Source organism: Panthera leo, chromosome A1 (genome assembly GCF_018350215.1).
Source record: "Panthera leo isolate Ple1 chromosome A1, P.leo_Ple1_pat1.1, whole genome shotgun sequence".
In the NCBI taxonomy this organism is placed as follows: domain Eukaryota; kingdom Metazoa; phylum Chordata; class Mammalia; order Carnivora; family Felidae; genus Panthera; species Panthera leo.
This window is the reverse complement of record NC_056679.1, coordinates 163,780,358-163,805,923: the sequence shown is the minus strand read 5'-3', so window position 1 is coordinate 163,805,923 and position 25,566 is coordinate 163,780,358. Positions and strand designations below refer to the sequence as shown.

General features: G+C 39.6%; 1 protein-coding gene and 1 long non-coding RNA gene across 3 annotated transcripts in view; one reads left to right on the top strand and one right to left on the bottom strand.

Annotated features, from left to right (window-relative positions):
- Positions 1-24,874, top strand: part of LOC122201132 — a 52,542-nt gene extending 27,668 nt beyond the window's left edge. The window contains exons 3-7 of the mRNA XM_042907063.1: positions 9,775-9,932; positions 11,759-11,801; positions 13,498-13,684; positions 22,363-22,498; positions 24,453-24,874. Coding sequence (XP_042762997.1) covers positions 9,775-9,932; positions 11,759-11,801; positions 13,498-13,684; positions 22,363-22,498; positions 24,453-24,552 — 624 coding nt within the window. The 3' untranslated portion in view covers positions 24,553-24,874. The remainder of the gene's footprint in view (positions 1-9,774; positions 9,933-11,758; positions 11,802-13,497; positions 13,685-22,362; positions 22,499-24,452) is intronic.
- LOC122201135 lies at positions 4,353-13,969 on the bottom strand. Of its 2 annotated transcripts, none has more exons than XR_006194099.1 (3): positions 13,882-13,969; positions 11,716-11,847; positions 4,353-4,439 (listed from the first exon to the last, which is right to left on the bottom strand). It is a non-coding gene; the product is annotated as an uncharacterized LOC122201135 (long non-coding RNA). The 2 variants fall into 2 exon arrangements; XR_006194098.1 differs by having other exon boundaries at positions 11,716-11,918; positions 13,882-13,968.
- Positions 24,875-25,566: the final 692 nt, after the last annotated feature.

The following is a 25,566-nucleotide window of genomic DNA, read 5'->3' as shown; positions in this document are numbered from 1 at the left end:
TACACACACACTCATCCACATCCACACAAACTAAATGAAGCAATATAATTTAGCTCTCAATGATAGGGCACAGGCATTCTTTGTAGGCAGAGAGAGAATGGTGATGGCTCCAAGAGGTAAAAAGACTTCATGAAGGGAGAGGAATTAGAGCCAACCTTGAAGCTTGGCTAGAATATGAACAGGAAGAGGAGAGACAGGAGGACATGAATGGTGAGGGAAATGGAGGACAGGCAGGGAAGGAATGAGTGCTGTGTTCCTGGGACGGACGCTGAGGACAATTAATGAAACTGATAGAAATGATGGGTTCAGGTAATGGAGGGTATTGGGAATCAGCAGGAAAGACTTGACTACTTATTTTTTATTTGTTCATAAGTCTATGTATCTGAGGAGACAGAAATAGCACAGTGTATTATTCAGGGAAACAGAACCAACAGGAAATGTGTGTATATGTTTATGTATATATACACACATACACACACACACACACACAGAAGGGGATTTTAAGGAATTGGCTCATTGTAAGGGCTGGCAAGTCTGAATTCTATAGGGCAGTCCTGCTGGACACCCAGGGAAGAGTTGATGTTGCAACTGGAGTCTGAAGGCAGAAATCTTTCTTTTGGAAGACCTCAATCTCTTCAGAAATCTTTCTTCTGGAAGACCTCAATCTTTTTATCTTGAGGCCTTCAACTGACTGGATGAAGCCCACTAACTACACGGAGGGTCATCTGCTTTACTCCAAGTCTACTGATTTAAATGTTAATCACATCTAAAAAATACATCGCAGCAATATCTAGATTAGTGTTTGACCACAGGTCTAGGCACCATACATAGCCTAGCCACTTTGCCATAGAAAATTAGCCATCACACACAGTAATTTAAACAGAAGAAGTTTAACATGAAGAACAATTAACCAATGATAGGAAAGTAATTAAAAAGACAAAAAAAGAGAACTCTAAAAGGAATCTTAAGGTAGAAAGAGAAAGTACTCAAGGAAGCATTAACTTGGAAATAGGGGTACAAGCCTCATCAGAGAAGGTTGGTTGCAGTCACTGGTTGATGGAAGATTTTGCTGGTCTGGCATGGCCAGAGTTGGTACCTAGCCTCTGGGCTAGCAGAAACAACCCCTGGGGCTCAGGTGAGCCAAGGCTGCTGGCCAGGTGTACAGTGAGTCAGTTGACTGAGTGTGTCAAGCACTGCTGCTGGTGTGAGGCCCAGAGAGCTTGGTGTCTGCATTAGAACAGCCACAGAAACAAACGTCCAGGGCACTGGTGAGGTGAGGTTGACACTTGGCCATGCGGAGTGAGTTAGGTACATAGAAGATGCTGGAGTGCCACTGTGGGTGCTGCTGACACTGGGAGTTGCAGAGGAAGTCTCCCTCTATAATAACCTAGTGTACTTTTAGGTACCTCTGAGGCCCGGGGGCCATTTCCTACACGGCCAGCTCCACAGGGCTGAGGAAAGGACTAGAACACAGGCCTTGGTGTCTGGGGCTCCCCAGTATGCCACCAGTGCCCAAATTGAGAGCTGTGGAACCCTGGAGAAGCTATATCCTATAAGCACTTAGCACTAAAAGAAATCTCAAAGGCTGAGAAATAGAGAAAAAATGTAGTCCAATCTACAGGAACTAGGAAGAACAACCCTTCTTCCTGCAGTGTCCCTCCAGAAGTATGTGGTAGCAAGGTTTAATTTCATGCCAGCTGGCAAAGGAAAAATATTATAATTTTATGTTTAATATTAATATTAAAATATGAAGGTCACAGGTCTGTTTTCACAAATCAGGCAATGAAGGATAAATCTGGAGCTCAGAGGCAATAAACTGGCAAGTAGTATCATGGGAAGTGCCATGGAAGCAGACCTTGGGTGAGCGATGTCAGGCCATTCAAATTACATTGTCAAGATTGTGCTGGCATCGAGAAGCTCAGCCAGGGGGCTGCTGTAGTGACATAGGCATGAGAGGCCAAGACCTTGGATCAAAGTGCTATCACTAGGAATGAAGTACAAGTTTGGAGTGAGATATTTCAAAGGAAAAACAGAATTCTTGCTTTAGGTTATCATCCTGCCTTAGTCTATTCAGGCTGCTATAACAAAAATACCATAGATTGGGTGGCTGAAACAACAAACATTCATTTCTCACAGTTTTGGAGACTGGGAAGTATAAGATCAAGGCGCTGGCAGATTTTGGGTCTAGTGCAGATCTTCTTCCTGATTCATAGATAGTGTCCTTTGTATGTGTCCTCACATAGCAGAAGGGGCAATGGAGCTCTCTGGACTGTCTAATATCATTAATGAGGGTTCCATCCTCATGACTTAATCACTTCCCAAAGGCCCCACCTCTTAGCACCATCACATTGGGGTTTAGGATTTCAGCATATGGATTTTGGACTTGGACACAAACACTCAGTGCATAACATACCCCAAATTACAAAAGCTTGGGGAGATCTGCAAAGAGATTAGAGAAAGAGAAACACTTTCCCTCAACTCCGAAGTGCTAAGTATGCTATCGTGTGTGTGTGTGGATAAACATCTGAATCCACTGAGGATCAGAACACTCCCTCTCAGAAGAACTGGGTCACTCCTTTCCTAATGAGGGTCAAAATAGGGCAGAATGAGGTAGGCAAAAGACCATGAGTAATAATGAGCACATTAGGTTTGGGAATCCCAGAGCCTAAGAACATGACCAGAAAAGGGGCTAAGGAATTCATTGTCCAGAATGAGACTGGCTGAAGACTAGCAAATCAGTCTAAGGCTAAAACCCATGGTGGGTCTTAGTACTTAGCATGAAGTCTGGCAGAAGGTACAGACACACTCAGTAGGTGTTGGAGAAAGGAAAGGAGCAAGAGAGAGCAGTAAGGAGAGAGAAATTCATTAAAGCCAGGATGTTAATCCAGGCATGACTGGACCAAAAAGCAGCCTCTCAGGACAGAGGAAGGGAGAGCCATTAGTAAGCATCTGGCTCTTCCAACAGGCAGCTTCTATCTATGGACTGTGGGAGACTCTAAGCATAAGTATAACCAGAGGCAAATACTGACTCCTCTGAATCCCTGAGTGAGGGGCAGGTTAACAGGAACCCAGGCACAGAAGTCAACCACTGAAATCATCACAACTCCCTTCCAAAATAAAACAGTGAAATTGCCCAGACTACCTCCCTTTTTCTACCTTCTCCCTCTGTTCCGGCCCCATCCCCAACCATGTCCCAGCCCAGCCCAGCCCTCCTCTCAGTAATAACCACTGCTGGTTCTGGAACAGAACTTTCCTCATACAGCATCCTGAGTCATAGCGATAGTGTAAGGACACTTCATTTGCACTTAAACTGATACAGGACCCCAGATACAGGAAAGAAAAATCCTCATTGTTATGTGCACTTTACACAGATGATCTCTTCTCATCCTCAAAAGGAGGGTGCTTTTACCCCTATTTTACAAATGAGGACACTGAGATTCCCAGAGTTTAAGCCCTTCCCCTTGTTCATGTAACCTGTAATTCTTGGAGAGAAAAAAAAGAGACAGCTATAAGAACTTACTTTAAATAAAGTTACTTTGACATCCATATTAAAGATGCTCAGTTAACAAATATACTAGGTTCTTACTCTTCATTTTCATCAAATTTCTATGTAAGAATGAAAGTTAACATTTATATATCACTTATGAAGTGCCAGGCAGTGTTCTGAAAACTTTACATATGTATTAACTAAATTCTCTGTCATAAGGAAACAGAGACACAGAGAGTTGAAGTAACTTGCCCAAGGCCACAAACATAAGGATTCAAACCCAGCCTGTCTGGCTTCAGAATCCACCTACAAACTGAGAATATGCTGAGTTCAGAGAGAAAGCTTGTAGGACAAACATTCAATTGCAGAGCTTAAGATGCAGAATATCTTGATTTTACAGTTAACCTGGTAACTTTTTGACAACTTTGGAAAGGTCATGACTATGACTCAGATTAACTGCTCCACAGTCTTTCTGTTCTCACTGGTTGGTAGTTGTTCCACTCTAAGGGATAGTTGAGGAGCCACGGAAAATGGTGACAAATGAGACATGTGACTGAGGCCAGAAGTGTCTCTTCAAAGCTGTAAAGCATGGGCAGCTCAGACTCCAACTTCATTATCATCCCTCCACTTAGCTGACTTTCTAGCAGGAAGCCTGTCTGTCTGGGAGCAGCATAATGCATTGGTCTGTGTGCACATGAACTCCTCCAGCCCCAAAAGCCACTTGTGTTTCCTGGAGCCTGGAGTCTCCCCGGTGCCAGGAAACAACATGATGCTGCCAGCCTGTATTTATCATTCCTAAAACATGGCTCCCTACTCCAAGCAAACTGAAAAGAAAAGCACAAAATTCTGAGTTTGCAGCCAGTTACCTCTGCTGGTGTTGGTGGCAGCCAGGCGTTATAAAAGTAGGGAAAGAGCAGGAAACGCACTTCTATTCAGACAAGAGTTCTTGCAACTGTGGGGAATAAAATCGTCATCATCTCCATTTCTTGAAAAACGCAAAAAGAGAAACGTTAAATTCACAAAGCTCTGTCAGAGAACCCAGTACCAGCCACAAACAAGAGTCTGACGTGCATGCTCTTTATTCTCTGTCCTCTTTTCTTCATCTATGCTTTCTTGCCTACTTGGAGGGAAAAGAGGACATCATAAATAAATAAACAAATGCATACATACATGTATGTAATAATCTTGAGTGGGTCATGAGGGGAGTGCAGTCCCTAGGGTCAAAACTTCCATTTAATCAAGAACAGAGATAGGTAACACAGGCTACTCCAGCGAAAGCATCCTGTATCTCTCCTTACCTTTGCAGGCTTTGCCGCCCTCCTGATCCAGTCAGCTATGACATGGACAGAGGCCACCGCCTCCTAGCTATCAGAGTGATGGTTTTCAGACACCAGGGAGGAGGGAAGCCTCCAAACTGCTGCCTACAGATAAAAGGCTCTGATCATCATTAATAAGGCTCCAAGAGGCACTCACCCCTCAATTTTGCTTCAACCTGCTAGCTTTAAATATAGCAGTCTAGATGTGTGTTTTATGTACCTTTCATATGCTGTTTTGCTTTAGGACATGCTTTCTTTCCCTCTAAATTTATTTTGGCTCTGTTTTCCCCACTGAGAATTATCAGTTCCTTTTTCTGGCTAAAGATGCCTTTTTCCTCCTTCTTAGTTTATGGATTTTCATGGCTATGCCTTTAGATAAAGTGAAACATGTCGGTATAGTGTCCTAACCTTTTCTCTTTCCTTAGACAAAGAGACGCAACCACAAAATATTTCTGCCAAGTGTAAACCAAAATTTTGACCGAAGCAAATAACTAAAAAAACCTCTGTAGGTAATTTTATTTTACCAGAAAGCCCAGGTTGCAGACAGATACAGATGTCCTTGTCTGTATTTTTCTTTATAGAAATAATTTAATTTATAAGTGGATTCACTCTGGGTTGGGTTTTTGTCCTTATTATTTACTATTTCCCTTTTCTGAGCAGTCTGACCTTTGGAATCATTTCTGTAGAAATCTTATTTCCATGACAGACACTGTCAACATTATCCAAGGCCACCTGGCATAAACAGCCTAAATTCCTCTATCTCAGTTGATAGCTTCTGGACCTCACTAAACAATTCCTTGGTATTATTCTATTCGGCATCATTTCTATTTTACTCAATCTCGTATCCATGAAGCAACTGGATCTCTCATTTGGCTCAGGAATAAAAAAATGAAGCTAGAGTCTTTCCATTCCTTGGAAAGGAGAATATAAAGTTGTAGGGAAACCAGTCTTTTTTTTTTTTTTAATGTTTTTATTTATTTTTGAGAGAGAGAGGGACAGAGCACAGGCAGGGGAGGGGCAGAGAGAGAAGGAGACATAGAATCCAAAGCAGGCTCCAGGTTCTGAGCTGTCAGCACAGAGCCCGAGGCAGGTCCAACCCGTGAACCACAAGATCATGACCTGGCTGAAGTTGGGCTCAACCGACTGAGCCACCCAGGTGCCCCTAGGGAAACCAGTCTTTAAAAATTCTTTGCTGTTTTCAATACCTACATAAGTCAGACTTTTGGCAGAGCCAGAGGGAAAGACTCAAGCAGAACCCATTTAAGAATTAAACTGAGGGACTGAGTTTTGCTTAAGGGAAGAGTTAAAGACCCCAAGGGCATGGCAGTAAGACACATTGGGGTTCTCATTGTTGTTTATCTCTAGAAAACATTTGATTGGAGAATACAGACCCACAGACCAAGCAGCATTTGGATTCAACTAAAAGAGAACCTTTTCTGAACCCCCTATCTCCACAAGAGTGGAGTTTAAAGGTGCTTGGACTGGTGAAACCGAGAGAAAAGAGTAAGATGAATGAGCACGGCTGCAAGAGTACCACACCCGCTACGTGGGCTCTGTGTGCCTGGTCTTATTGCAGCTGCTCCCAGGGCCACAGCAGGCTCATAATCATGGACAATGAGGAGCAGCTGAGAGTAGCCAAAATGGAATCCAGGCCGTGTTAGAGGCCATGTAAGAGACGGTAGCATTCAGTTTTTAATCTAATCCATTCATCAATCATTCATTCTTCTGACATAGCTGCTATGTGAGCAGAGGAAAAAGAGCCTCGTAAGTGACTTAAGGCACTATTCTGGGTTGTGTCACATGCCATATGAATGTAGTCCTTTGCATTCTCTTACAGCAAAGGATGTGGAGAACATGGTAGCTCTAGAGTAACCTAATGGTGCTAATGCTGAGAGACTGACATATCATCTTATCTATAAAATGGGCCCAAAGGAAAGCAAACCAAGTGAGTGTTTGCTCTTAGTAAATGAGCACATCTGTTACTTCTCATGAGAATAAAATTTCCAGGCTTCATTTGTTTTCCCATATCTTTTTATCGTTTGCAATGCTCCTGTGAAAATGATATAAGTAGCCATTATGGGCATGTAAAGCCTTTATCCTTATTAAAGCAAATGAAAATATATTCTTCTGATTTTTAATATCATAGTATTGACCATGTCCAATGATTACAACATGTGCTACTTTCTTTATATTTACTAAAACAGACTGAAATTCTGCATCTCTGTCTCTATTCCAGGAAAGTTAGTGGCTTCAGGACATACTGTGTCTCCTAAAATGTTCAATATTATAGCCTTCAAATGCTGAATCTAAGATCCAGCAGTCTCCCAAATTTCCATGGCCTAAGAAGCCAGACACATGGCAGAAGTAGTGTCGAGGACAGAGACAGAAGACCAGTGTCCAAATTCTATTTCTATGTAACATTGGGGCATCTCATTGAAACTCAGTTTCTTCCTCTAGAAAATGGGGATAAGAGTGGCTTCCTATTTTTTTTTAATTTTTTTTTAACGTTTATTTATTTTTGAGATAGAGAGAGAGACAGAGCATGAACGGGGGAGGAGCAGAGAGAGAGGGAGACACAGAATCGGAAGCAGGCTCCAGGCTCTGAGCCATCAGCCCAGAGCCCGACGCGGGGCTCGAACTCACCGACCTCGAGATCGCGAGATCGTGACCTGAGCTGAAGTCGGACGCTCAACCGACTGAGCCACCCAGGTGCCCCAAGAGTGGCTTCCTATTTTATAGAGTAGTTATAAAACATGAAAAGGCAGAGCCCATGGAAATGTTTTATAAACTAAAGTGCCATACAACTATGAGATATTACTTTTGGTCAAAGAATATTTTTGTTTCCATCCACCCATGAGTAGCAAGAAAATTTCTGCATATGCATGTACACACATGTGTGTTTATATGTACCCATACATGTGTATACATGTAACATGTCTCACACACATGTATTTACATGCACACATGTGTGTATATGTGCACATATAAATGTATTAGGGGAGGGGTGAGAGGGTTTTCATCTGCATCTCAAAGGAAGTCGTTACCTAAAACTGGTTAAGAGCCTCTGGTATGGACGATGCTCCACAACATCAGCCATTAGAAATATGCAAATTAAAATCACCAGGAGATTCTACTACATGCCCAGTAGGACGGCAGCTATTATAAAAAAAGACAAGCACTAGAGACTATTGGTGAGGGTGTTGGGAATCTGGAACACTCATAGACTACTGGTGGGAATGTAAAATGGTATAGCCGCTTTGGAAAATAGTTTGGCAGTTTCTTGTAAAATTAAACCTACGATGTGACCCAACACTTTCACTCTTAGTAATGTACCAAAGAGAATGAAAACATATGTCCACACAAAGACCTGTACACAAATGTTTATAGCAGCATTATTCAAAATAGACCAAAACTTGAAAGAAAAATTGCCATTATCTTGTGAATGGACAAACTAAATGATGTATACCTGTATAATAGAATAATAGCTCAGAAATAAAAAGGAATGAAGAACAAATAAATGCTACACTGCGGATGAAACTTGAAAACATTACACTAAGTAAAAGAAGCCAATCACAAAGAACATAGTACATGATACTACTTATATGAAATGTCCAGAAATGGAAAATTCATAGGAATAGAAAACAGATGTGTGATTACCTATGATTGGAGGAGCAAGGGTGGCAATTGACTGCAAATGGGCTGAAAGAAAATTTGGAGGTTGATGGAAAGTTCTAAAACTAGATTGTGGCAACGGTTTCACAACTCTGTACCTTGCCTTAAAAAAAACCACTGAGTTGTACGCATATAGTTAGTGACTTTATGGTACATAAATTAAACGACAATATAGTCATTTTTAGAGAGGACATGAATAGTGGACAGGATGTTTTGAGATATAATTGTAAAATAAATATAACAAAATATTTACTTGTAAAATTATTTTACTCTTGCATACATAGGTGGTATTTTAAAATACTGTCATTTAAAGAAAAGTGTTCTTGATTCTCTCTGCGTTGCAATTTCCTGATCTGTAAAATAGAGATGATAAAAGCAACTACCTTGCAAGCATTTGTGAAGCAAAACCAATTAAGAGATGTGAAGAATTTAGAAGAGGGCCATACTCAGTAAGCATGGAATACATGTTAATTGTAGAAACTAACTAGAGATCTCATGTCACTACCAACCACATATATTTTGTAATGTGAACTTCTTTTATTTTTTTAAGAAGCTTTATTTTGTGATGGAGTGCACACATGTGCATGTGTGCACGCACAACTGGGGGAGAGACAGAGGGAGCAGGAGAGAGTGAATCCCAAGTAGGCCCCACGCTGTCAGTGCAGAGCCCAATGCAGGGGTCAAACTCATGATCCGCGAGATCATGACCTGAGCTGAAGATGGACACTTAACCACTGAGCCACCCAGATGCCCCTATAATGTGAATTTAATTTTTTTAATGTTTTATTTATTTTTGAGAGAGAGAGAGTATGAGTTGGAGGGGCAGAGAGAGAGGGAGAGACAGAATCCGAAGAAGACTCCAGGCTCGGAAATGTCAGCAGAGGGCTGGCATAGGGCTTGAACCCATGGATTGGGAGATCATGATCTGAGCCAAAGTCGAATGCTTAACCAAATGAGCCATCCAGGCATTCCAATGTGATTTTCTTTTAATGTTTTTTCTCATAGGAAAAATGGGCATTAATAATTAACTATACTTTCCCAAGTTGGCATAAATAAAATGCATATTAATAGAGGGTATTCAAAAGGGATGTGGAAAAATATAATAGCTGGAGATCTGAAGTTCCATGGAATATATCATGGGGAGCATAATCAACAAAAACTCATTTGGGTTATAATTTCATTTCAGATCATACAGTCAATTATAAAAAAAATAACTTCAGTCCTCCTTTCTTCACTCATGTTCGCTCTTATCTGCTTAGTTGCAGTGCCCATGCTGAACCTCTTCCTTATCAATTACAGGATGAAGGAAAATGTTCGCCTCTGGAAGTAATAAAATTAGAAGGTGCAGAAGTTGGCATTGATAGCAGTTTGGGAAAACCATTTGTGTTTAACTGTGTGCCTCAGTCTGGAAATAGAACGTTTTGCCTCTGTGCAACCTCAAACCAAGAAATGAAAAGGTAATTCATTAATCTGTGATCTTACCAGTCTCACTTTGGGTTGAGGAATGCTTCTTCAATAGCAGTCTTATTGATTTGGGGGTTGGAAGTAGAGAAGGGAACAGCAAGTTTATAGTGTGAGTCAATCAACTATCTTTTTACTAGGTATGTAAAGTTGCGTTCTTCATTATTCCCCCAGTTTTTTTTTTCTATCAGAATTGCTAAAGAACTGAAACATCTTCTCCTAACTCATTTACTTTAGATCTACACATTTTCTAAAAAAGCTTAATAGTGTCACGGTCACGTCTAGCTTCCCTAAGTTACCAGGTTTATATATTTTAAGCCCATCAGATTGATAGTCCTAGCTATAAAAATAATGTAGTAGGGTTGCAATTTAGCACACTACAGGGAGATGAGCAAAATAAATAGTAATAATGTAGCTTTGTGGGGAATGAATCCAGTTGACATTTTTAAGCATACAACCCAACTGGAGGGGTAGAGGTATGCAGGCTTTCTAAGAGGGTAGCCTACAAATTCTAAGCATTTAGTGGCTTATGATCATTACTTCGCTGTATCACCCTAAGGGAATGGAGATCACTGGTCAATCCAGTGAGTCAACTGAAAAGTGCAGTGTAAGTGCTGCTAATTTAGGGTGAAGGTAGGAAGGAGTAGAAGTAAGGGAGACTGACAAAAAGGTAAGAGGTCAACGGTGTTGAGTGTTTCTTTAAAAGGAATTGGACTCAAAAAAAAAAAAAAAAAAAGGAATTGGACTCAGTTCCAATCTTAAAGAGAAGCCTAGGTCTGAAACCTCTGAGACAAACAATATACTGTTCCTACTTGTAGAACATTATTGATTCAAATGCATGTTGCTTTAAAGGACAAAGAGGGAAATATGATGATGGTAACCTGACTGTATTTCAATTCAGGAACACAATATTTGTTGGTTAGCTAATGTGCCCAAGACAGTGTTTTAAGTTCTCCACAGACTATTAGTATGATTAAATGCCAATTCTTGCCTTCAAAAAAGCTCAGAACTAAGAAGATAGGGCATTTGGTTGCATATTTGTAATGCCAAAGAAACCTTAAGAAGTGCTACAGGAGAAGACAAAGTGGCACAGGAACTGAGTGTAGGGAGTGAGGATCTCCCAAGGCGGGGATGAGGGAAGAGTTTACAAAGGGTGTGGCACAGGATCAGACAAGCGTGCAAAAGAAGAAATGGAACAGAAAAAGGCAGAGGGAATAAATCAAACTTTGGGGAGAAGAGCAAGCAGTATGGTTTGATTGAAAGTTACAGGGTTTAAAAGAAAATTTAAAAGATTGGCAAATGGGGTGGATAGGCTGGTAGCTGGCTAAGTAGACAAGACTAAGAAAATATAGACCTCAAGTAGGAGCACTAATGGTGCACTAAATGTGTCTACTCTGTCCAAGGAACACTTGGGGAGGGAGCTAAGGACAGTGACTGCCAGTCTTTCCATATTGTAATAGCCCGTGCCTTATAGTTATTAACACCAAATCGTTACTAGCCCTGCTGGTGGTAATTAATTCACATGCCTTGGTAAAATAAAGAGTGAAGAAATTTTATCTTAGTCACTAATTAAACAGTGGTAAAGGAGAAGGATAATAATTTATTTTAAATATGCCTGGCGGAGGTGGGATTTTGCCATCCAGTAATACCAATTTTGTAAGAATGTGTTGCCTTTCGACCATCATCTTCCAGCCGTGAAATATATCTGAGTCTCAGGAGTATTCTGTCTGGAAGATGGGTTTCCAGGGAGACGAGCAAGCCCCTCCGAATGATACTTACCCAGTCCCCAAAGGAGAGTTCCTCTCATTTTACTGTCTTTCAGGTGGCTGGAGGCAATGGACAAAGCAATCCATCCTGTCCGCCAGGTAAGGTATCCTTGATATTCATCTCTGCCTTCATCCTGCTCTTCTCCTCAGAGGGGGAAAGGATCAAGTCAAATGTCATGCAGTTCACCCTGGGACTTCTCAGATCTGCTCTAAAAGCTGGGAAAGAGGATTTTAAGTTAACAGGGATTTCTATTCAGATTCCATGAGGGAACTTGCCTTCCTGCTGTTCTTTTTATTTTCAGGGGTTTGTGTGACATTTCTCTCAGTGAACTCGCTAGGTAGTCACAAATTGGGGTGGGATTTCCATTTTACAGGGAGCAGTCCAGGAGGTTAAACCACTGCTTCTGTTTTCTTTTCAATCCCCAAGTACAAGATCTCAGGAATGTCCTAGGATAGAGCTGTAGGCTGAGCAGCATGTTAGAAACTGCATGTCGCGTGTTCAGAAATGCACTGCTTAATGGTCATACCCTTGTTTTGGACACATACTAGCCCAACTTTCACTGTTCCTACCTGTTCAAAACTCCCAGTCTTGAAGCAATATACTTTCTAATTTGGGCTTGACCTTTAACTTCCTAACATCAACAGGTGAGTCATTCCTTTAGCCCCTAAGACATTTGATACCCCACTTTCTGAGCTAGTGCTATCACCTGGCTGGTGGGGAGGGGATTGCTTTAGTGCCCAACTGTTTCCTTTGTATGCTATGTGTAAGATTTCTAATAAGGTCATACTCTTCCTTTAAATATGCTCATTTCCTCACCACATGTCATACAAGCAAAAGGTATTTACTATCCATTATCTTCTCTACATGTTTCGGCTCTTACACATTCAGGGAAATTTGGATTGTTTGAGCTTAAATGTACTGCCCTGTGTCCTATAAGTGGACTTTCTGAACAATCACTGGCATCATCATATGAGAAACAGCAAGACTTGTGTTTCATTTTACCTGGAACACAATGCTCAATACACTCATCCATCTCTCCAATGTGTCATCCTAAGTAGGCTGATATTTGTAAGAGGGCTCTAGTCGGCTGATGCATTCAGAGTGTCTGTAGCAGAATGAAAAAGGAACACCCAAGCTCCCCACAGGCTCCCTCTTCACAGCAAAGAATACAGCCGGCTCTGCATTCTGAAATCTTCTGCACTGCCCTTTTAAAACTAAAGAGCAAAATGGAAACTAAATATGGAAGAGAAACTGGCCGGCACCTGGTAGGGTATTGAGATAACGAGATGAAGCATTGCATCTACTGCCTCAGGTCAGGTTACAGAGAAAGCCTGCCTCTCAGGCCTATGGACCAAGGACTGCCCTCCAGGGTAGAAGATCTGGATTTATCATGACCTGGCACATCACTGACCATGTGAGCTTAAGGCCAGATCTGGCCTGGGGCCTTTAACTTGGTCCTTTGCACAAATGGGAGTTCTAAAGTGAAGCATGAACCAACAGCTGCTATTAGACACAGTAGGCATGCCAGGAACAGGGCTAAGAGGACAATCCCAGTGGTCAGTGAAATAATCTTTTGATTTCCTGACACTAGAACAGAAACCAAAGAGAAGGGACGTGAATTCAGGTTTTCTGGCTAGTTGCTCAAGTATTAGATTGCCTTGGCAATAGAATCACTGAGGGCAGTGCCTTTTCTGAAGACAAACAGCCTTAGTGCTGATGTCATTGGCTCCTGGGAGTCAATGACCACTGGCACAGGATGAGCACTCAGAAGATCCCTTTGTGCTACACTTGCAGAACCATGTCTGGGAAGACGTTACCCTGCACAACAGTAACCTCCCACCCCTGGCTATCAAGAACCCAGAGTGCCTAGGCCTTTTGCACCAACTGGACAGAAATACAGACATGTGGGTCCAGCACTACTGCATTCTGAAGGATGGCTGCTTGTACTTCTATGCTAGCATTCGCTCCACCCAGGCCTCAGGTATGGACTCAACTTTCAGTTGAAATGATAGTAATTACAATAGTAATAGGAGTGACATCCTACCTTTATGGACCTCTTACCAAGCCTTATACTGTGTGCCTTACCTAAATTAGTTCATTTATCCTCCAGTGAAGAGATACTGTTATTATCCTCCTTTTACAAAGAAGAAAACTGGCTGGAAAGCCTACTTAACTTACCAGATCACACATAGTAAGCAACGAAGCTGAGTTCTAAACACAGCCAAGCGAACTCCAGATCCTGTAGATGTAAACCCAAGCTTTTTTTGCCTAGAAAAGCAAAAGTGAGCTCCTTCATTCTTTTGGTTACTGATGGCATTCAGAGTTAATGTCAATAACTTTCTGCTAGGAACTCCCTTTTGTCAGAACATTCCTAATGTTGGACAAATGAATAACAAAAGGAACATTAACTGTCTCTTTTCCTTGGGCAAGTTACTTCACTTCCTAAAACTTACCTTCCTCATTGGTAAAATGCAAATAGCTATTTCGAAGGACTGTTGTGAAATCACACAAGGTAATTGTTATCAGGGTGACTTAAGCTCTACATGTAAAGCTCTCTCTATAAAAAGCTCTCACTCTATAAAATGTACACATTTACATACTTATTAAACTATATATATTAAAAGCTATATATGCAAAATGGGCATATAAACAATATGATTTAATAATTTGGTTTTTTTATTTTAAGTTTATTTACTTATTTTGAGAGAGGCAGAGAGAGCAAGCAGGGGAGGGCAGAGAGAAAGAGAGAGAGAGAATCCCAAGAGGGTTCCACACTGTCAGCACAGAGCCCGATGTGGGACTTGAACTCATGAACTGCAAGATCATGACCTGAGCCGAAACCAAGAGTCAGACACTTAACCGACTGAGCCACCCAGGTGCCTCTTTGATAATCTAATAATAAAATAGTTGTGTCTGATTTTGACAAGAAATATTTTGCCTTCTTGTAGTCTTTTTTAAAGATTTTATTTTCAAGTATCTCTACACCCAGTGTGGGGACTGAACTCATGACCCTGAGATCAAGAGTCACACGCTCCACTGAGTGAGCCAGCCAGTCACCCCTAGACTTTTGCAGTTTTTGACAAAAGCGATTATTGCTATTTTATTTGCACTTGGATTTTTTTCCCCAAATGAATAACCTTAAATAGTTAGCAGTAGTAAACATCCTGGAATCCCAGTCATTTTTTTAGCATTAATGCTTATGTTTATTTAAGCTAGACAGCCATGCCAAATGGGAAGGAAGTATCTGGTGACCATTTCAGCCTTCTTGGAAAGTACAAAAGAAGTACGAGGTGAATATCACACTGTGGTCCATTTCTTATCACTCAGGATGAATGATATAATGATTCTCTTTCACTTATTGAACTTTCCATTTGAGAATATTATAACATGACCCAAAATATTTTCAACTATTAAGAGATAGCCAGCATCTCTAAGCACTTACACAACAGGCTGTTGCTATTTAACTCCAAATCCATAGTTTTTTTTTTAAGTTTATTTATTTATTTTGAGAGAGAAAGTGAGAGTGGGGGAAGGGCAGAGAGAGAGAGAAGGAGTGAGAGAACCTCAAGCAGGCACCATGCTGTCAGCACAGAGCCCACCACAGAGCTCGAACTCACAAACCGTGAAATCATGACCTGAGCCAAAAAGAAGAATCCGAGGCTTAACCAGCTGAGCCACCCAGGCACTCCCCAAGTCCATAGTTTTAAGCACCTGATACCAGGATGGGAATGAAGGTAAATAAAACAAAACTCCAAAGTAGTCATGGATTGGGATTTTTATTATAAAATATCACCACAAAAGTCTGAATCATTTTAATTTCCAAATCAATGAAGCTCATTTTTAAGAGACTGTTTCCATAGATTCAAAGGGAATGTTTAGGATTGATGCTTAGATTATTCCAAACTGAAATATTAACAAAGTGCTTCCAAACCCCTGGGGCCCAGAGACTGCTACTGACTCCAAGTTTAAAACAGTAATAACAGCCACTAGGTGGCTTCCCTTATTCTGAAAAGTCAGAAGGAGGTCCTACTTAGAAAAGTTCTACTTGGAGAACTGGAAAATGGCTACTAATAAATGGCCTAAAAATAATAACAAAAGTAGAGTTGCCATTTAGTAAGTCCTCCTTTTGTATTGGTCACTCTGTTAAGTATTTTTATTTACCATTTTATTTAATTTCAACAACACTCTCAGAAAATAGGCTATTATGCCACCTACCAGTTTGCAAACTAATGCTTAACAAGGTTAAATCATTTGCTTGTGGTCCCCTGGATAGTAAATGGTGAAGAAAGTATTTGAACCCAGGTAGCCTAAGTTACACCAAAAAAAGAAAAAAAATAGACAAAAATGGACATCTTCTTTATATTCAGCTCTTATCATTTCACACATCTTTCCAGAACCTTCCATGGTTCTTTGTTGACTCCATAGATAGTACTCTAGAGTTTTATACTTTGTCTCAAAACCCTTCTCTCTGGTTTTCTTTTCCACTCCTTGTGTTAAAGCACCTTGCACTCTAATCAAACATGGTCATGTTCTATTTCCATAACTCACCACACGTCTTAAACCTTTTTCTGGCACCATGTCTTTGCTTTTTCTAGTTCCTTCCCCTGAACCGGTGTATATCTACTGATTCCTCAACACAAGTTGTTCAGATTCCACCTGCCCTTCAAATTTTTATTCAGTCACCAGCCATCTTTCCTGTCAAGCAATCCCAAATGGTCTTAGACAAAGTGTCTCCCCTCTCTGAACTTCCACATTTACCCATCTTGTGACACTTACCACTCTCTACCTTGTATGTTACCTCCAGAGAGCCATATTATCTCTTCTAAGGGACTATATGCTCCAAAGATGACCCTATACTATGTATTTTTAATGAATGAATCAATGAATCAATGAATCAATGATTAAATGACCCCAAGTGGCCATTACTCTCATGAAGTGTGAGTAGTTTGTCATCCCCTAATGTAATAGTAGAGAATGGTTAGAAGATTGGAAAATCAATTCAAAGGCAAAACCAGAACTCAGGCCACCAGATGCCTAGTCTTTCTGATACATCATACTCTTTCTAGCCCTAGGAAGTTACCTAATTTCTATCTATTTTTAATTCCTCTCTTAAAAAAGATCATTCTGTGACTAATAAAAATATGTAATCCAAGCCCATTCATTCTTAACCAGCCATACATCTTAAATATTCCTATGTCCACGGGCCCTCCATTTCTAGCTTAAATTATCTCAAATATGGATTAAAAGAACATTTTTCTTACTGAAATTCCAAAGGAAAATGCTATGTCTAGGCCATGTTCTAAAATCGAGGCCTGTGATTTAGGGTTTTACATGACTCTACTCTTTCGTGAATAAAAAGTGCCATTTGCCTAAGCATGCACCTTGTGCCAGAAAATACACTTTACTTCCACCTCCTCCCCACTCTCACCCTGACAGCTGCTGGGTCCGGATGGAAGCTCTCCCAAGGTTAATCAGCAGCTCACTCTTCATTAGCATTAAGGTGGCTGTGCAGGAGCTCTTCTGGGGTGCTTTACCCTTCCCAAGATTGGAATTTTGCAGTGAGGTTTACATTCTTTTCCTAAGAGCCCTTCTCAATCTTATACATCTTAACTTGCATCGTGACCTGAGGCCCGTAGCCAATGATCTGGCACAGTGAGACCCAAGCTGAGACAGAGGCATATCGAAATCTCCTGTGGAAAATCCCCAAAAGAGAAATGCTTCTCTCTACTGTCCACTAAGAATCACTGCCCTGGGGAGCCGCATTTTTTTGAGAGGCCTGGATCATTCTGCTCAGGTGTATTGGTGGCAGAAAGTATGTCTCATTGAATGCTTCCTGTGTGTCCAGCACTTAAATAAGTACTTTATGCTCATCATCTAAAACTAATATTTGCAAAACATCCACGGTTATTGCCCCAGTATAAGTCAGAAACTAAGGCTTAGAGAAATTAACTAACATGCTGATGTGGTCACCTAGCTGTTAGGGGACAAAATTTGAGCAAATACTATCCAAATCTTTATGCCCCAACTCTTAGCCATAATGCTATATATAGCACTCCCTGCCAGAAATTAGTCTTCTTAAAGTAGTACTCAGTATTTGGCATCTAGTCTCTGGAAATCAGCACATTGGCTGCCATAGCCATGATCTGCACAGTCCAACTATTTATCACAACAACTGGGAATTGTAAGGACAGTGAAGAAATTTATTGAGTTAGGGCTGAAACTATGCTGTGCCATGAACACCACAGGCACTAAAATGAATCAGTTAAAAATAAAATAAAGTATTCAGTTGAATGTAATCATTTTTATATGCATGGAATGTGAATCGTTATATTTATAAAGATTGTACAGAGTTCTAATACTTATACTCAGTTCTTCTAGGTTATGCTAAGTGAATGACCTTTGTGCTGGTCTGATCTATAGTTCCTCCTTCACTTGTATTGTCCAAGCTCTGCTTGGCTCTTGCATATCCTACCCTTGCTTGGTTCCTTATTCTCCAGCCCAGTGAAACAGGCCCTGGTTACTATTTATAGCATTATTCGCCAAACCACAGGTTTTTACCCCCTTACTGAGCCATGCAGTCAATGTAGTAGGTTGTGGCAAGTATTTAAAAGTACAACAGAATAAGGGCTCCTGGCTGGCTCAGTTGGTTAAACGTCCAACTTTGGCTCAGGTCATGATCTCACAGTTTGTGGGTTCGAGCCCCATGTCGGGCTCTGTGCTGACAGCTTGGAGCCTAGAGCCTGCTTCGGATTCTGTGTCTTCCTCTCTCTCTGCCCCTCCCCCGCTCAGGTTTTATCATTCTCTCTCTTTCCCTCAAAAATAAATAAACATTAAAAAAAAAAAAGTACAACAGAATAGAATTTAATTGAATAGAAAATATCATGGTACATCACAATGTTCCACAAAACTTTTGGTCTAACTGTATGAAAACCCATAGAGCTCTGTATTTATCACATCTTTGGATCACAGGCAAAAAGCCTGGAAAAATACTCATGTACAAAAACATTGTCTCTGCATTCCTGGTCAGTTTTGTGTTCAGAATCTTAGGTTCTTTCCTTTCAATTATCTTTGTCATCCACCTAGGATATTAGTTGCTTTGTTATTAAGACTCAACTTTCTGTGGTCACCACTTCATAGAGACATGGTCCCCTGACCACAGCATCTCAGAGGCTTTACTGCTTTATTTTCATTTGATTTTATATTAATTTTATCCCATTGATTTATCTTCTTTATAAGAGATCCCGAACACCTCACATGATATTTCTTCTAAAGGTATGTGTAGTATTTGGGACCTGACTTATTTACTGTAACAGTCACCTGAGGGACTGAGACAATCCCGGGGACAGCAAAGAGAAGGCAGGGAAACGATAACAGTGAAAGGGGAAAGTACGCAACGTGAGAAGCCACATGGCCCTAATTTCCTGGAAAAAACAGGGTAGATGCGAATCTCACATTGTACTTTCAGCTAGATAAACATGCCTCTAATGTGTATTGTAAGAGTTGTAGAAATAGCACTGGTCAGCTCCCTGAAGTCTGTGCTTACTGTCAAGGAAAGTGCTCATACTTTAACAATATGCATCACGGCCTCTCCTATGCTGGCTAATATTAAAAAGCCACTGTACAAGTATTTCCAAAAGCCCTTTGGTCAAATGCCTCTTCATAGGCCCTCAGGCTCCTTGTCATTCACCATATACTTGATTTTTTTCCCTCTTATCTCTCTCCAGCAAAAGCTGAAAGTAACAAATTGTGACTTAACTATTGTTCTTGAATAAATCACATCAAGGTCTATGTGCACTTCTCAGATATATTTTACATTATTGCAACAAATGGAACACTTAATGCTTGCATAGTTCTTCTGAGAAATCTCTGTCCAAATGTTGCGCCAGCTTGCTATTTATTGCTGCTACTTAATAACAGATAGAGACTGGACCAATGAGGTCATCTCAAATGAGGTAATAGGGTTATAGTCAGACGTCTTTACTGCCAATCATTTCTACCCTGCAACTGGTTAGAAAAGGGGTTAGAAACTGTCCTGTTTGTAGCAGACATATTTTTGGACAAAACTTTCTATCCATTCTCAAAAAGTGTAGGGACAGAAGAGGGTATTCATATCTGCTTAGACATATGAGAAAGGGAAATCTCACAAGTAAGAAGACGTCAGAAACCAGTACAGTAATATAAATGCATTGTGCTATTGTTGGGAGCAGAGAATTAAGACAGCAAAATAACCCTTGGATATGTCTTTGGGTAGCCTATAGTCCTGACACATCTAGCACATTGCTTATTCTAATTCTAGGATATACCCCAAAATATATATCTATGCAAAAATTTGTATATAAGTATTTATAATTTTAATCATTATAGTCATGAAAATGAAGAAAACTCAAATGTCCATCCATGAACTAATGAATAGATAAATAAAATGTGGTATACCCATACAATGGAATATCATTTATCCATAAAAAGGAATGAAGTACTGATACACGACACAACATGGATGAACCTTGAAAACATCATACAGGATAAAAGAAGCCAGTCACAAAAGACTGCATATTGTATGATTCCATTTATATTAAGTGTCCCAGGAAAAGCAAATCCATAGAGATAGAAAGTAGGTTAGAGTCACCTAGTGTTAGGTTGGGGCAGCAAATGGGGAATGACTGCTACTGGGTATGGAGTTTCTTTTTGAGGTGATGAAAATGTTCTAAAATTAGATTATGGTGATGGTCACACCACTCCATAAATAAACTAAAAATCATTGCCCACTTCAAATGTGTGAATTTCATGTTGTGTAGTGTAGATTAGCACAAAGACACAAGTCACTCTCTGATTTTTATAAATACCATTTTACTGGGACCTACTAAAGGGGAAAAAAATCTAACCATTTCTGAAGTGAATGCATTTCTAGAAGTTAGCTTTGAAACTCACTCTTTTTAAATAAAAAAAAATTTAATTTAGTGTTGCATCTAAACCCCCCCTATAAGATCATGACCTGAGCCATTCAGGTGCCCACAATAGCCAAATTATGGAAAGAGCCTAAATTTCCATCAACTGATGAATGGATAAAAAAAATTGTGGTTTATATACACAATGGAATACTATGTGGCAATGAGAAAGAATGAAATATGGCCCTTTGTAGCAACATGGATGGAACTGGAGAGTGTTATGCTAAGTGAAATAAGCCATACTGAGAAAGACAGATACCATATGGTTTCACTCTTATGTGGATCCTGAGAAACTTAACAGAAACCCATGGGCAAGGGGAAGGAAAAAAAAAAAAAAAAAAAAGAGGTTAGAGTGGAAGAGAGCCAAAGCATAAGAGACTCTTAAAAACTGAGAACAAACTGAGGGTTGATGGGGGGTGGGAGGGAGGGGAGGGGGGGTGATGGTTATTGAGGAGGGCACCTTTTGGGATGAGCACTGGGTGTTGTATGGAAACCAATTTGGAAAAAAAAAAAAAAAGAAACCAATTTGACAATAAACTTCATAAAAATAAATAAATAAATAAATAAACAAACAAACAAACAAACAAACAAACAAATTTTAAGGAAAAAAAAAAAGTAAACCCCGCCCCTATAAAACAGACAAATTTTAAAGTCCAAAAGCCACTCTTTCGGTTTAAAAAGAAAAAATGTCTGACTTCCGGACAGTATACATCAGTACCAAATATAACCAAAAGGAAAACAAAGGTCAGCCATAGTCAAAGGGATGAAATTTTTCCTTCATGGTTTCGTTTTGGTATAGAATAACTACCAGATAGAGCAAACATCCAAGTTGTATTTTTGTATTTTGTTAGTACAATGCACTAAAGTGGCTCCTGGGAGGAAGTGGGAGATTAGAACAAGAGTTAGCAAGAGCAAGAAACAGGTTTAAACATCTAATCACTGATATTAATGACGTTACCTAGATTGTGTACATGAGATTCAGGTTACCGCAGAGCATCAACACACTATAAAACACATAAAGGTTTTGAGTTTTTAGCCTCTTCCCCCAGACCAATATCCTTTCTCTACCCCCAGATAATGGAAACAAAATTCAGGCCAAGAAATATATAACCACTAACTTGGACTCAAAGGACCATGGGGAAAAAAATTATCTTCCAAAACCAGTCATTTATTCTCATTTTAATTCAAGTTGGCTCCCTCATATCACCCTGTGGGTTCATATTTTAAATGTGCTTTGCATATTCACAAAGAAGGTGAGAATCTACATTGGTTTTAGAAACTGCTGGCAATCTCCATTATTATTCAGGAAAGCTGTTTTAATGGTTCTGCCTAAGCAAATAGTATTTAATTTTCCTCTAATGTGATATTGCAGGTGTCACTTTTTGATACCAAAAAGTTTATTTCAAAATGTGTCCTCCAGGTAAAGTACCTGGTTTAGACCCACAGTAACCCAAGCTAAATACTGAACACGTAATGAGAAGACCACAAAAATGAAAACTGGGAAATGCACCTGTATTACCAGTCTTGCCATTAATCGTTAGTGGAGGACCTTAAATTACATATTCTTCCAAGTCTCAGTGTCTTCATCTATAAAATTAGACACCTAGAATTAGATTCCTTCAGATACAAAGTTTTCTTGATGCTTTTTCAGATTCCCTTTTTTCCCATCTTACTCTTTCCCTATTCTCATTTTTTTTTCTTTCACCCTCTGTAGGTGGTCTATATCTGCAAGGATACAGGGTGAACGAGCAGATCCTTAGCTTCAAGCAGTCAGTAATTGAACTCAAACCTCCATCTGAAGAGTTCAAGACTTTCTATTTCTGTGCAGAAAATAATACAGAAAACCAACGGTAAGTCAAGGTCTGCATATTTCTTCTTCATCTGCTTTGATAAGTCTTCTTAGCAAAACCCTTACCCTTACTCTCCAACTTCAGTTCCCATCTTCAGTTAACTCTCTCCCTTTCTTGCATAGTCTTCATAGCTAATACTCCCCAGGATTGTTTTTTCTTGCAATGCATAGAAGATGATTCCTCCAGAAGTGCTTTTTTAAGTGGAAAAGGAGTCCACAATTCTCCCCAAGGCAATGGGCTCAGACTTAAACATAAAAAAAAAATCTACTAACACAGTTTTCCATGAATACTATGTTATTAATTCAGATTTGCTGTCTCACCTCCTTTCATATAACTCTTATTGATATGTCCATCCGAATTTGGTCAGTTGTTTGGCTTTGTTATAAGCCATTGAAGGATATAGAACTTACCTATCTAATTCAATATGTTCAGTATCCACTTTGACATGCACACATGGGCACTTGGGTTCATGATGATTTGGGGGAAAAAAATAGCAGTAGAGTCAAAAGAGACAAAACCATGAGGCAAAGAAGGATTCTCTGGTACCTAGAGGATCATCCTCCATCTAATTTCAGTACTCAAGACGTCCTGTGCCCTCCATCTCTCATTCCTACTATCAACTACTTGATGACCATCCCTCACCTCATCCAGATGCTTTCTCCCAACTGTCTGGGTTAAAAAGATCTAATAAAGAAATTCACAGTAATTTATTAAAACAGAGGACATGGTAAAATTTCCATGGGTATTTACAAGAACCAAATGCACTGCTTTAACTCAAAGAAATAAACTCAAAGAAAGAAAGTAGAATTTCAGGATTTCTAGCCAGTAACCTTTAGGGAAGAGAGGAGTCTCCCTACCTTCTCCCATTATGTAAACCTTGTCTGCACCACTCATTCCTAAGGATAGGCTAGAGTGGGAGGTTAATGAATATAGAATTGCTAGATATTTTGCCAAGATCTTTTTCCTTGGGCTTATGCTATACAATCTGGGTGGCAAACTAAGATGGTTCCCTTGAAGGTAAGACTCCAGCTGGCATATTAGAAAAAGGGTCAGTAAAATAAAATTAACCCTTATCTGTTAAAATCCACTGTCTTCTCTAAGAGTGGAGGTTGAACTGTTAGATTTCACTGCCAAATCCATGAGTCAATATTATCGATAGGAAGCAATAGTGAGTCACTAGAGAAATACTTCAAAGCATACGAGTAGAGTTTTGCAAAGTGTGGTTCATGGAATTCTGGCTCCACAAGATGCCCTACTCCCGCAAAATAGTCTTTAGGAAATGATCCATATCATATTTCCATCTTAGAGAATCACAAAACATATTAACTTATCAATGTTCCTGACACACCCTGCTAGAAAGAATCCTGGTTACCTCTTCATAACTCCCACTACCCAAGCTTATCTGACCCAACCTTTCTTTTAAAAACATGACACGTGCTAATTACCCTTAGAATAAATTCTATATGGGTACACTTTATAAACCATCACCAAATAAAATGAAAAGAAGGAAATAGAAAAGAGAGGGGAGCTAACCTAGAGAGTTTTCTGTGGTTAATAGAATGTAATAAAGGAATATCTTGCTCTAATGGCAATATTTGATAACTCTATATGTGATCAACTGAATTTGAAATTTCTATAGGAACAGTAAAGTACTATTAATAATTGCAAAAGCCCTATAGCTCCATTAATCACTGTCTACAAACATTGAACATTCTTCTCATCCTAGTATTTATATGAACATAGTTTTACTTCTTTGCTAAACATTACATACTCTGCATTTGGTGTTTTACCTTTCATTCAATCCAAACCTAAGGATGAGGGTTTACTATATTGATTTCAAACTAAATAACCGAGAGAAATTATTAGAAAATAAATTTAAATGATTTTTTAACATTTCATCTTCCTACAGTCCAATTTTTTTTAAATGAACTGGCCTGTACTGTTATTTCTACAGCTGGATTACAGCGCTGAAAGCATCTATCAAAAAGTGGCTTCCTTTGCATCAGCCTATTCAGGACTTCATGAATCGACCTCTAGAGGAGACCAGAATGTAAAAGAAACCCTAATCTTAAGAGAAAGGACCCACAAAATCACTACCAGCCTGTTGTGAGAAGAAACAAAAACATTTTTTATTACATAGCATTCAACTGAATGTTCCTCCAAAACATTAAAATTTTGTGATAATATTATCACTTTGTTTTTGAACCAAAGCACCAACATCTAATGTGACATTCAGAAAATAGAATATCTATCAACATCATTAATATCTCACGTTTCTGCCCCTCAGGCTGCTCGTGTTAGCATCAAAAAATAGTATGTTCCATACCCATGTCTTTTGAAAGCATAAATTCAATAAAAGTTAATTTCTTTTTTGTATTCTTTGCTAAATCTTCCATTCTTTCCTTTGACTGTAGGCTTCCCAGAATGCCTATAGGCCATGATATGGGAAGCTGATATTTGGAAAAATTAAGATCATGGAAATGAAGTGGCTTAAATGGTGAATAAATAATACAGCTAAACAAGGTCCTCTCTGTCAGGTCATCCTACAATCAACTAACCCAACTACCTCCCAGGACTTCCCAGATGAAAGAAAATAATAACAATTATTGCTATAAAAATAAGGAAGGAAGTAGGCTGAATTTAGGGGAGCAAACTCAAAAAATGCATCGTATGATTACCTGAATTATTACCTGAATATCTGTCACACTGCAAAGGGAAAACACAAAATAAGTCAAGAATGTCCTGCCCTGGAAGTAACATTCAGAGAAATTCAAAAGTAAATTCTAAGTAGTGACCTCATTTCTTAGTGGAACAATCCCAGTGTGGAGCCATGATGTTGTGATGCACTTGGAAGTCCCATGCCCTTACTAATGGAACAAGGAAAACAAGTTTCAGGGAGTTCAACTGTCAGATTTAAGTGCTCTGGAACAATTAAAAACAGTAATAAAAACTCACGGTCTTGTTTGTTCACAAAATAATAGTATTTCAGAGCTCACAAAGACCTTACAGCTCAACCCCTGTTTATGGCGAAATCTCAGGGAGGGAGTTGCCTGTTGAAGATCACCAAG